This window comes from Schistocerca piceifrons, chromosome 2 (genome assembly GCF_021461385.2).
Source record: "Schistocerca piceifrons isolate TAMUIC-IGC-003096 chromosome 2, iqSchPice1.1, whole genome shotgun sequence".
Lineage (NCBI taxonomy): Eukaryota > Metazoa > Arthropoda > Insecta > Orthoptera > Acrididae > Schistocerca > Schistocerca piceifrons.
Window position 1 is genome coordinate 839,987,342 of NC_060139.1, and position 13,185 is coordinate 840,000,526.

Below are 13,185 nucleotides of genomic sequence, written 5' to 3' on the forward strand. Positions count from 1 at the left end.
GACATCAGGGTGCCACATGGTAAAGGAACAAGCACTATGGAGAGCCAGTGGAGGAAACCATTGATTGTCTTTTATAAAGGAGGATGGGTTATGGGAAATAGTTTGAAGGTGTTGGTTCATGAGAGCAGAGATACTCTCAGTAGAGGCACAATAGCTAGCCACAATGTGGTGTCCTGGGTGGTTGGGTTTATGGACTTAGGAAGCATGTAGAAGGTAGGAATGCGGAGAGTGGTAGGAGTGAGAAGAGAGAGAAACTCAGGGGAGAGGTTTGGGATGGGCCTTAGGGCATGAGAGACTGGAGATACTGTTCGATTTCTGGGTCAATGTGGCTGGGTTTAAAGGTGGACAAACCTGACAAATGGCAAAGTGACTCCACCAGGTTATCCCTGTGATTCAAGACCACAAATGTGGAGCTTTCGTTGGTGGGTAAAATTTAGGTCAGGATTAGTTTTCAGGATCCAGTACTTCTGTGGATGTAAGTTTAGTTTTAATGTTGAGGGATTTAGAGAATGATGGTGAGATGAGGCTTGAGATTAAGAAATTCTGGAATGTTAACAAAGGATGATTTTGGGGCAATGGGGGTGAATAACCACTGCAAAACTGAGTGAATTGAGTTCAACATTGGCTTTGGGTTGAATCTGCTTGATAGGACTGGTGGCGAAAAAGTATTTCCACTGAGAGGGTGATACTTCTGTGGGACTAAGGCTTCTGGAGGAAAGATTCATGACTATCTTTTAGATCTGTATGCTTCTGTGTTCTGCTTGGTGGTGGGAGTGAGCTTCTGAGGGCAGGGTAAATGTAGTAGGTCTGTGGGGTAGGCATTACTGTGCTTGTCTGCAGCTCAACATCTCCTGTGTGTGGTAAGCAGCAGTCTATCCTTATCATAATATTGTCATTATTCCATTCCTGATTTTCCATTGTATAATTTACATTTAATTTTAGGAGGTTGCCTGGAAATTTGTTTTATCTCTTGCCTTCGTGATACCTTCTCAATCTTGCTGGAGACTGTCCCATGGAATGGGAGACATACTGCCAATCCCTAGTACTGCAGTTTCAACTTGGGCTTAGTAAGGTGGGACCTTTCTGAAAATCTTGTCCAGATATAATAAAAATTTACCATAAAAATACATAAATATACCAAAACAATGTTCAATTTTCAATCATAAAATTGTGTTAATTTTTATAATAGCCTGCTAAGCTTAATTAAATGGTTTAATTATAATTTACTAACCTTCAACAATTTCTGAAGGTTGATCAGGTCTAGACATTATGTGCCTAACCAAGGAATGATTCATGCTTTTGAAAGTGGATTTGTCTCTTTCCCTATGCACGAAGAAGCAGTGAGGATTTTTGATGTAACAGACGGTAACGGTCTCTTGACTTCCTGAGAAAAAAATTTATTTGATAATGAGTGGCACAATAATAAAGCAGTAAAATTACAGACATATAAAGGAATTCACATTGAAATTTTCAGTTTGCATGGAAAGATTACAACTATTTCCTTGTGGAGGTGACATTCAGTTACAAGCCAGTACTATAAAGTACGTAGGATAACTAATAACTGATAATACACTACAATAAGTACACATCACTTTGTGCAACAATGCAAAACCAGATTTTAAATCTTTTTCCAAATCTGCTTGTGAAGTGGAAGTTTGATTTTATTGCCAGCATTAAGAGTATTGAAGATGTGCTCAACAGAGAACACTGACATACTAATCACTTGGTCAAGAATGGTAACTTAAGCAAAATGTCCATAGAAACTATGCAACATAACAAGTGTAAAGTAACTACCAAAACATCTGTAGCACTGCAATATAATTGTGTCCCACTGGTTTGTATAACCAACTAAAACTTATCCACTTCCTCATCATGTAACAAAATGCTAGACATGGCCACTGTCTCTGGGGACTAATGCCTTAGCATCTGGTGGCAGTAGCCATGTGCTTGAGTTGTTGTTCTGTTAAAATGTGAGAGTTATGAACTTCTAAGGCATTAGCACTCAGAGATAGTGACCATGTGTGCTCTTGTGAGATTGTGTGTGGGTCTTCTACTTCTGAAGAATGATATTATCTGAAAGTGGAAATATTTCTAGCGTTCTTTTTCACTTCTAGCATTCTGTTTAACTATGCCTGTCTCAAATCAATGCCTCTCTTTTACACTGAGCAGTAATGCATCCTTTCCATATTCTTGTGATTCCATCTTGGACTTTCAATTGTAGGAAAAGTACAAATGACATATATAGCACAATTAAACAGATATTTGGAGAAAAGGAACCAGCTGTATGAGCATCAAGAGCTCAGAAGGCAAGATAGTACTATATTCAGATCAGCTTCACAAGTGACTGACACCTAGTTGTTTACAGACAGAGTTACCATAGTAACTACTAATCTGGGAACAACTTTGGTCATGCCTGCTGTTTTGTAGATCACTGTCATATCATTCATTGGACAACAATGACAGCTGCTAACAGAAGTGTTTGAAGTCATTCTTGTCATGAAGTTTGAATCTTTGTAGCGATCTTTCAAAAATAATATTCAAAAGAACATCTGTAGCTAATAGCAAAAGTGAGTAGAAAAAGGATAATGTTATTATTACTCTGCAGGGAGAACTCAGTACTGCATGTTAAAAGGAACGTAAAAAGGAATTCAGAATTAAACTGCATAGCTGTTGCTACTGGCATGATATTGAGCTTGTGGGTATAACAGCGAACTGGCAACATCGTTCCTTGTTATGGAAAGGGAAGAGGAAGTGAATGAAGGTGAGAGGGAGGGTTGTGATATTGTGAGACGAATTTGACAGAGCACTGGATGATCTACGTGGAAGCATGGTTCCTGCAGCAGATGACATAACTTAGGAAGCACTAAGATCCTTGGACAAGCTAACCATGAAATATCTGTCTCACCCAGTATGCAGGAGTTATGTAATAAGCAAAATAACCTTAGCCTTCAAGAAAAATATTACAACCCTAACATCAAAGTAGGCTGGCACTGCTGACAGGTGCAGGTATTAATGAATCATCAGTTTAATGTGATGGCTGTAATATATTAAGATGAATTATCTACAGAAGGATGCAACAACTGGTAAATATTGCTCAACTGCACACAGATTCATTGTGAAATTCGGTTGGTATATGGACTAAAAGCCATGTTGTGTACAGCTGCAGTGAAATAGTGCCAACAATTTAACCAAGGCCGCACAGGCACTGGTGATCCTAATTGGGAAGGAAGGCTATTGACATTGACTACAGACGACAAAGTCCCAACTGAGAACTGATTCACAGCAATCACAGATTTTCTGATGATGAGGACATTCACACAGCAGTTCTCAAATGGCTTTGTGACCAAAGAGTGGATGTCTATCACCAAGAAACTGAAAGGCTGGTAGAACATTCCAGCCATTATTTACAGAAACTTTCTGATTATGTTAAAAATTAGTGTCATGTATCTGTGTTACTTTGAAGTGTAGTGCAGCATTCAATAAAAGTTACTTTGCCTGCCATAATAATGTGTCACTTATTTTTGAAATCTCCTCCCACTTACAATGCAGAGAACACTCTACAAGCATTCCAATGATTCTCTGTAGTTTGTACAGCATGACAGAGGAATCGGAAACACAAGTAGTTGTTAATAAAAAAAATGACAATCGGGATGTGATGCCAAATTGGGTGACACAAAGCCACTCACGGTAAGACAGAAGTAAAGGTGAAGGAAATGGTGGCATTCGAAGAGAAATGGTTAACACTGGAGGCAAAGTGATAGAAAAAGAATTTGTTAGTTATTTATACCCGCAAAGTAAGAGACTTCTGGTAAACTGCAATAATGCTGTGATTCAACTTTATAAGAAAGGAGAAGACAGAGATCACATCACAAGAGTTCTATGAACCTCCTCTCCATAATGCACAAAATGTTTTCCATAAAATTACCACCAGCTGCACAAGGGGGGGGGGGGGGGGGGGGGGTGACTTTGGAATTGATTACAGAACAACGAGTATGAAATGCTTCTATGTCTTTGTTTCAAAGATTCTGAGGAGGGATTTGACTAACTTTTTAACAAGATATGAACTGACAGTCCTTGAGAAACAAAGCCCTGATTGAAAATATGTAAGCATCCTGAAGAATATACACATCAGTGCTATAGCTTTCATTAGACTTCATCGGGACATGAGAGGGTCAGAATTGGAGGAGGGTCAAGACAAGGAAATCTCCCGTTATCAAAACCAGTCTCAATTATCCGAGAGGAAATTTTTATATCAATTCACTGGGAAAATGAAGGAATACATGCATTATATCTGCACCACCCAATTTTAACAGGTTACAATTCTGTCCATGGGTCCACAATCAGGACAGGTTCAACCATGCATAACATGTAGAAAGAAGAAAAAAACACATACTACTCATTTACAAAATAAGAGTATCCTAATGTTCTGTCCTTAGATCGTCAGTGAAATGGTCCTCACGGAAGGAGAGCAAGTTACATCATCTCAAACAGCTTATTTAAAATCAATACTAAAGTTGCCACATACATATGAATGTATAAACATTGTAGAAACTTACCAAACAAAAGCGCTGGCAGGTCATTCCCACATAGAACGCTTCACAGTGTAGGCAGGTCAGTTGGTAAATCACGTGGGTGCTTTCACACGTGGCTCTGCCTTTGATCGTGTACACCTTCCGGGTTACAGGACTGGAATAGGTGGTGGTGGGAGGGTGCATGGGACAGGTTTTACACCGGGGGCGGTTACAGGGGTAGGAGCCAGAGGGTAGGGAAGGTGACATCTCTGCCCAAACTCTTTGCCTTTACAAATGTCTGCTTGTGTCTGTGTATGTGTGGATGGATATGTGTGTGTGTGCGAGTGTATACCTGTCCTTTTTTCCCCCTAAGGTAAGTCTTTCCGCTCCCGGGATTGGAATGACTCCTTACCCTCTCCCTTAAAACCCATATCCTTTTGTCTTTCCTTCTCCTTCCCTCTTTCCTGACGAGGCAACCATTGGTTGCGAAAGCTAGAATTTTGTGTGTATGTTTGTGTTTGTTTGTGTGTCTATCGACCTGCCAGCGCTTTTGTTTGGTAAGTTTCATCATCTTTCTTTTTAGATATATTTTTCCCACGTGGAATGTTTCCCTCTATTATATTTATAAACATTGTAGTGCGTATGATTTTGCGACACTTATTTATAGAGGTCACATTACTGCCATGAAGATGTGAAGAAGACAGATTTTAAATGACAACTCACATTATTTGACATTGTTAACAACAGATACAACAATTAGTTCAACTACAAAAATTTATCAATGGGAGAGTTGGCCACCAATAAAAATTTTACGCTTTTAGGAATGACATTGTATTATTTACCTCTAGTGCAGATTAACTTGAATGGAACAATTTAATACAACAAGGTGGGAAGTACTCCAGAAAATCAATTGTTGGAAAGTAAGCCTGACAATCATTTATAGAAACGCACAACTTAACCAGAAGATGATCAGCATGTCACTCTTGGGAATATCTTGGTGTTTTAACACTGCCACTTGTCTGGAAACCTGAGAGCTTTTCATCACCTCTATATGCTGGGAGTGTCTACAGCAGTGGCGGATACAGAAAAACCTCAAGGAGGGGGCACTAAAGATATCTTGAGCTACCTTCACTTTTACCATAATGTAAACTAGCTTCCTATTTGGCGAATAGTTCGTTTTTATAATGCTACCTATCAAAGGTTCTCTGTACAAGAAAACAGTAGAGTATTCGCGACTTTTCTCGAACAAATGCCAGACAGAATAACATATCGAGATCACTAGAATGGACACGACGTTTCTCGTAGGTATGCATTAGCTATATATGTGCCAGACAGAAACGTATAAAATACGATGAAGCTGACACACTTGATACATAGGAAAGTATAACTACTCGATTCAGTCGTGTCGACTGATGTAAAAAAACAAATGAATTGTGTGCAAGCTGACTAGCAGGGGCGGCATGGGTGGCAATGTGGGCAGCCCCACAATTATTTGGGGAGGGGGGGACACCCCGTGCAGATATGTATTCGCCACTGGTCTACAGTCACACAAAAATAATGTATACCTAACATATCAAAATGATAACATTACAATCTAACTGTGAAGTTATAGCACTGTTTGTCGATTTTTTGTATTTAGGGCAGTTGTAGGCAATGGCTGGATGGACAGTGAAAGAAATAAACAAAAGAGTAAAAATGGGATAAAAGTTTTTGGTAGACTAAATAGGGGCTTCATCTATATAAGTTTCTAAAGTGCCTGAAAATGCTGTAAGAGAAATTAGTGAAAATGATCAAAAGGAAGGCTGCTATGAGGAGAGTAGCAACATTACAGGAACAGAGAGAGAGGGGGGAAGAAGAAGGGAAAAAAGTGACGATGAAGATCAACTGGAGTTTTAACCAACACTTATGCTGTAATGTAACAGAAAAATGCTATGAAGATGAGCCCCCCCCCCCTCTCTCTCTCTCTCTCTCTCTATTACTGTGTGCATTTCAGATACTAGGCTGTACAAGTATGTTGATGCTGGCTTACCTCTTCCTATATCATTACGAACATGTGTTACGATTCCTGATAGATCCTCTTGCACAATATGCGCTAAAAGGGGTTCTACTTGAGCCGATTCTCTGTCAAATGTGCCTTCTTGGCTGACTGATGAGAGCAATGATAATTGTGAACCTGTGTCTGAAAAATAAAGTAATTAAAACAAAGGCGTTCAAATACTACCTCACTGAAATTATTGTAAATATGGTATTAAATCTGACCTGTAAGTGACTCTGCATCTTCTAAGGATTCTATTACTGCATCTTCTGGCAGTTCTTGTGAGGAAACCAATGTATAACATTCCATGGGTGGGAGTTCGATTTTACAGTGGTTCTCAATTTTTTCCATAAATGTTGTGTCAACAATAAATCTGAGTCAGACAGATCGTTATGTTAATCAAATATCAAACCAAAGTATTGGTAATACAACACATCACTTTTAAACCTAGCAGAACAAACAGAATGAATAAAGTGTGAACAAGTAAGGTTGACATGGACCCGTAGTGTACAGGTAAAGTAACACAAAATGAACTTGAAAGTTCTGAAGAGAATACCTGCCAAACAAGTGATTTCCCCAAAACTGCAATAATGCTGAAATTCAACTTTACAAGGAAGTAGACACACAAGATCACAAAACAATAGTACCATGTGGCAATACAGACAGCTGGAGCAAATGCCCGACACATGCCGTGTGCTGAATTATAAGCCACAACTCATTACTGGTTGAAAATTCATTTACTTCGTTTCTTCTCACGAATGCAGTTCTGTAATCTACTGAACGTATTAGAGTGCATAAATCAGAGCATCCTTTTCAGGAAATTATAATTTTATGGCATCACACAAAATTCTGCAAATCACTTATGCCAATAAGAAATAGTAGGAATATGGCAATGTTTTTTTTTTTTTTTTTTTTTTTTTTTTTTTTTTTTTTTTTTTTTTTGCAGGTACACCAGATTTATCTTATCAGTGTGCGAATGAATAGGAAAAAATACTATGGAAGTAGGATGCTTTCATTTTTATTACAGACCCATCTCAATATTTTCAACTAGATGAAGTCAGTCCTCCCATCTTCCAGAACAGAAATCTATGTCACGCGTAGCTGCTGGTCCAACAACAGCGCTCAAAAATTCCTCTTCAACTGAAGACATACAATATATTTCACATACAATTCTTTTTTTTCATCAATAGCTTGAATTTAACATCTACTTTTCAGTCTTACTGAACTCCACCTAGCCCATTACTGACAGAGTTAAAGAATTGGGAATTACTTTCTTGACGAAGTGTAAGCTATCAGCCTAGTTCATTTACAAGTAGACATTTTATCATTCATGCTCCACCCTAAGGCTTTACACCACTTTCTTTCAGACTCAATAATTCATTCTTTGACTTGACCGAAGAGAAACATGTCACAAATACGTGTGTCTGGATCACAAAATGATTTTTCAAAACACACCTGTGTGTGTGTGTGTGTTTTTGGCAAAGGCCTTGTTGGCTGAAAGCTAACTTTTCGACATTCTTTTTGTTGTGCCTTTCTGCAACTCACCATTTCTGCTGTATGGTGAGTAGCAACTATCCTTTTCACTATACTGTTACATTCCATCCTGGATTTTCCATTGTTTGAACATGAATAATAAGTGTTTTAAGAAACATGTGTCCACTGTTACCAGTAAGTATGGCAGCCTCTGTTTGAGGTATATTAAGTTTTATTGGTTATGGTTAAAACATCTGTTGCTTCCTTACATTTTATTTCTCTCCATTTAATAGATCTTGAAACGGATCAATCACCTTGTATATATGGATTCCTTTGATTGTTTTTATTTTTGGTTCAGCTCTTCACTCAGATGTTTGCATCTTTCTTTGGTGTTACTCAGATGTTTCCAAGTGGTGGAAAGATCAGCCATAGACACTAGTTCAACATGGTGAGGTGGGGCTACTCTAAAGATGACCAGCATGAACGGAGAGAAGCACAGACTTCGAACATTTTCTCGCGTGCCTAGGGACGGAATTTCCTTGCACAGTTGAAGCTCTATTTTTATGCAATGACAAAGCTATTAAAGCTGCAGAGTTGTGGAAGAAGACAGTTTAGAACGTAAAGTAATCGAGGTAATACTCCACTGTACGAAGCCTACAGTTTAACATGAACTCCGAACCATGGTGCAATTCAATTGTTTTCATACTAACATACACTGCGAGAGGTGGGAGAAGTGATAAGTGACAAGTGACAAAAAACTTCTATGACTGAGACTGACCAGGGATAGAACCTCAGACCTTTGGATGTACGAGGGCGGTTCAGAAAGTAACCTCCGATTGGTCACAGTGCGGGTTGTGGGGGGAGTAGCGACGCCATCTGTGCGTTCACGCACTCAACAGGTCAGTCGGCATCAAGCCGTGGTCGAGTGAACGTCGTACCTGCGCTAGTTTAGTTTTTGTGGCAGTTTGAAATGTGTGCTGCAATAGAAAACCTCGCCAAATGTGAAGTGCGTGCTGTCATAAGGTTTTTTACAGCCAAAGGATATTCTGCAGCAGCTATTCATCGTGAGCTTTGTGCCGTGTACGGACCAAGAGTTATGAGTGAAGGAGTTGTCCGTGAATGGGTACGTTTATTTAAAAGTGGACGAGAAAACGTTCATGATGAAGAGAGGAGTGGTAGACCATCATTGGTGACTGATGAACTCGTTCAGACAGTTGATGCAAAAGTTCGTGAAAATCGACGTTTCTCAATGTCGGAGTTGTCTACTGGTTTTCCACAGATTTCTAAGACTCTCTTGTACGAGATAGTGACAGCAAGATTGGGTTACCGTAAGTTCTGTGCACGATGGGTGCCCAAAATTCTTACCGACCACCACAAAACTCAAAGAATGGCCTCTGCATTAGACTTTCTGTCACGTTATGAGGACGAAGGAGAACCATTGTTAAACAGAATCGTGACCGGTGACGAAACCTGGATTAAGTACGTGAACCCTGAGACAAAAGAACAATCAAAGATGTGGGTACATTCAAATTCGCCTACCAAATCAAGAAAAGCCTCGCAAGATTTTTCTGCCAGAAAACTGATGGCAACGGTGTTTTGGGATGCCAAAGGGGTGTTGTTGGTTGAATTCATGGAACGTGGTACGACCATTAATCAAGACGTGTACTGTGAAACAATAAAAAAGTTACGACGGGCTATACAGAACAAACGCCGTGGTATGCTGACTTCCGGTATCGTTTTTTTGCACGATAACGCCCGTCCTCACTCTGCTCGCAGAACAATGGCCCTTCTTGAGTCCTTCAAGTGGGACGTTATCAACCATCCACCTTACAGCCCAGACCTGGCGCCAAGTGATTATCACCTCTTCATGCATTTGAAGAAATGGCTCGGGTCACAGCGGTTTGATGACGACGAAGAGCTCAAAGATGCGGTCACAGGTTGGCTCCAGGCACAAGCGGGTGATTTTTATGCAGAAGGAATTTCAAAGCTTGTGAAGAGATACGATAAGTGCCTCAATCGCTATGGAGACTATGTAGAAAAATAGTGCAAAGATGTAGTTGTAAGATGTATATATTAAAATATTTTTATTTAACTTGGTGTATTTTTTTAAATCAACCGGAGGTTACTTTCTGAACGGCCCTCGTATAACGTGGAACTTAAACACTGAGCCACGAAATACAATAAATGGCTTGGTACACAGCTGAACATCACAAGAATAAGCAGTTCCTCTGTATTATTTCTTCACTTTATCCACACACAGCAACTGACAAACTTATTAACATAAAAAATGTCTGCATCTAAAAAATGGCGTTGAAGTGAATTCTTTGATGATAATGGGTATGGTTACAGCATATTCCTTAACATGTTGATTTGCCTATTATTATAATTTTATATTTCTTAAAGTAACAGTCAAATAAAAATCAAATTTATCAATTATAATATTACCATTATACACTGATCAGTGAGAACATTATGACCACTCACCATTATGACCAGCATCACCTGGTGGGGAATGTCTGCTGGTCTCTCTCTCTCTCTCTCTCTCTCTCTCTCTCTCTCTCTCTCTCTCTCTCTCTCTCACACACACACACACACACACACACACACACACACACACACACACACACAGTGCATTTAGTACCAATGACCAAACTGCTGTGTGTAGAATGAGGAAGATGTGCAATCTATCTGAGTTTGACCAAGGACAGATTATGATAGTCTGGATGCTTGGCTTGAGCATTTTGGAAAGTGCACAACTTTTTGGATGTTCGAGGAGTGCTATGGTGATTGTCTTGGGAAGACTCGCAAAACAGGCCAGGCAGTGAACTGTGGTGCAACTAACAACAGACTTTAATGCTGGGCAGAGTACAGGTGTGTCTGAACACACAGTGCACCGAATACTCCTAAAGATGGGCCTCTGCTGCCAATGACCTATGCATGTCCCAACGTTAACACCACAACATCGGCAACTATGACTGAAATGGGCACGTGACAATCGGCACAGGATGTTGGCAGTGGCAGGGTGTTGGGCGATCTGATGAATCCTGATACCTTCTTCATCATGCCAATGGGAGGGTACGACTCTGTTGTCTTCCAGGGGAACAAGTCTTTGATGTCTGTACTGCGGACGGACACATGCTGGTGGCAGCTCCATTATGTTCTGGAGAACATTTACATGGGCATCCATGTGGAGCTCTTGCAAGGCATCATGACAGCCAAGGGGTATTGTACACAGGTTGCAGACCACATACTCCCTTCGTGAGGATCATATTTCCTGACAGCAGTGGCATTTTTCAACAAGATAATGTGCCAAGTCACAAGGCCACGAGTGCCATGGAGTGGTTTGAGGAACACAGTGAAGAAGTTCAATTGATGTGCTGGACCCCCTACTCACCATATCTGAACCTGATTGAACAAATCTGCGATGTGACTGAATGTGGTGTCAGTCAGTCCCCTCCCTGACAATTTATGGGAATTAGGTGACTTGAACGTGCAGATGTGGTGCCAACTCCCTCCAGCGACCTACCCGGGCCTCATTGCTTCCATGGTAGGACACATTGCTGCTATTATCTATGCCACTGATGGACATACCAGCTATACAGTAGGTGGTCATAATGTTCTGGCTGATATGAGGTCTGTTCAAAAAAAATTCCAGAACTTTGTCCACAAATTTGTTCTACACTTATCTTTTACTTATTGCACATGGTCTCTTTCAAAATACTGTCCTCCACAACTGATACACCAGTCCCAATGCTATTTCCACTTCGGGAAGCAGTCTTGGTATGCCTCTTACTGGATCGCACCCAGCGCCGTCTCTGAATTTTCTTTTATCTGGTCTAGTGTTGCAAATCTCCGTCCTTTCAATGTGGTTTTTAACTTTGGAAATAAAAAAAATGTGCGCAGTGGCTGGGCCTGTAGAGTATGGAGGATGAGCCAGAACAGTTATTTCATTTTTTGTGCAATAGTCATACACCAACAGGGATGAATGTGCCGGTGCTTTATTGTGATGCAAGAGCCATGAATTGTCTCACCACATTTCAGGTTGTTTCCTTCTCATATTTTCTCTCAGGCGTCTCAACATGTCCCGTTAGTATCAACATCTAACAGTTTGTCCCTTTGGCAGGGAATCATGATAAACTAATCCTTCAAAGTCATAGAAAACTATCAGCAAGGCTTTGACATTTGACCTGACCTGAAAAACTTTTTGTGGTCTTAGAGAACCTTTCCCAACCCACTGTGAAGATTGAATCTTTGTCTCAACAACACAACAGTGCACCCTTATGTCATCAACATATATGATTCTCTTAAGGAACATCTTGTTCTCATTTGTGTGGTCCACGAGCTCTTCACAGATTGCAAGGTGGAGGTCTTTCTGGTCTTGACTCATGAGCCATGGGACGAACTTGCTGGCAACATGATGGATTCTAAGATGCTGTGTCAAAATTGCAAGACATGACCCAACTGAAATGTTACACTCTTCTGTAGTCTCTTGGACAGTCAATCTTTGTGGCAAGCACAATTTTGTTGATGTTCCTGACGTCGAAGGGCATCCTGAATGACTGTCATCTTTAACATCGTCCAGCTATTTTTAAACCGTGTGAACCATTCATAACACCGAGTACGGCTTAAGCACTTATCACCCTAGGCTTCCTGAATACTTTGGTGTGTCTCTGTAAAGGTTTTCTTGAGTTTCACACAAAAGTAAATGCTCGTGCGTTGCTCTTCCAACTCTGCCATCTCGAAATTCGCAAACTGTGTGACAAAACATTCTCCTCAAAACACTACTAACTAAAGACATACAACAAACAATGAAACTTCTAGCAGTTTCACATTAAACACAGGTATGTGTAGGTATGCCAACTGCATTTCACTCCAACGCACAATTGGTGCGACATTATGAATGTTCCAGAATTCTTTGAACAGACCTTGTATATGTACTGATAAGCCAAAATATTATGATAATTGCCCACCGAGATGTTGGATGCCACCTGGTAGTGTTATAGGCACATTACATGATGATGAAAGTATGTAAGCGGAGTAGACAGACGTAAGGAATCACCGTAGTGAAGATATGGGCACCAAATAGGGAAATCCAGAGATAAGGGCCTTTGACAAGGGCAGATTATTATTATGCAGAACCTGTGAATGAGTATCTTGAAAACAGCA

General features: G+C 40.2%; 1 protein-coding gene across 4 annotated transcripts in view; it reads right to left on the minus strand.

Moving 5' to 3' along the window:
* The window catches only part of LOC124776868 (RING finger protein 17), a 529,150-nt gene that overhangs the window by 227,680 nt on the left and 288,285 nt on the right, over positions 1 to 13,185 (minus strand). For 3 of the 4 annotated variants that reach the window (XM_047252047.1, XM_047252046.1, XM_047252049.1), the window contains 3 exons: positions 6,771 to 6,919; positions 6,541 to 6,690; positions 1,232 to 1,384 (listed from right to left, as the gene is read on the minus strand). In XM_047252047.1, coding sequence (XP_047108003.1) covers positions 1,232 to 1,384; positions 6,541 to 6,690; positions 6,771 to 6,919 — 452 coding nt within the window. The remainder of the gene's footprint in view (positions 1 to 1,231; positions 1,385 to 6,540; positions 6,691 to 6,770; positions 6,920 to 13,185) is intronic. The other variant, XM_047252048.1, reaches the window with a different exon arrangement.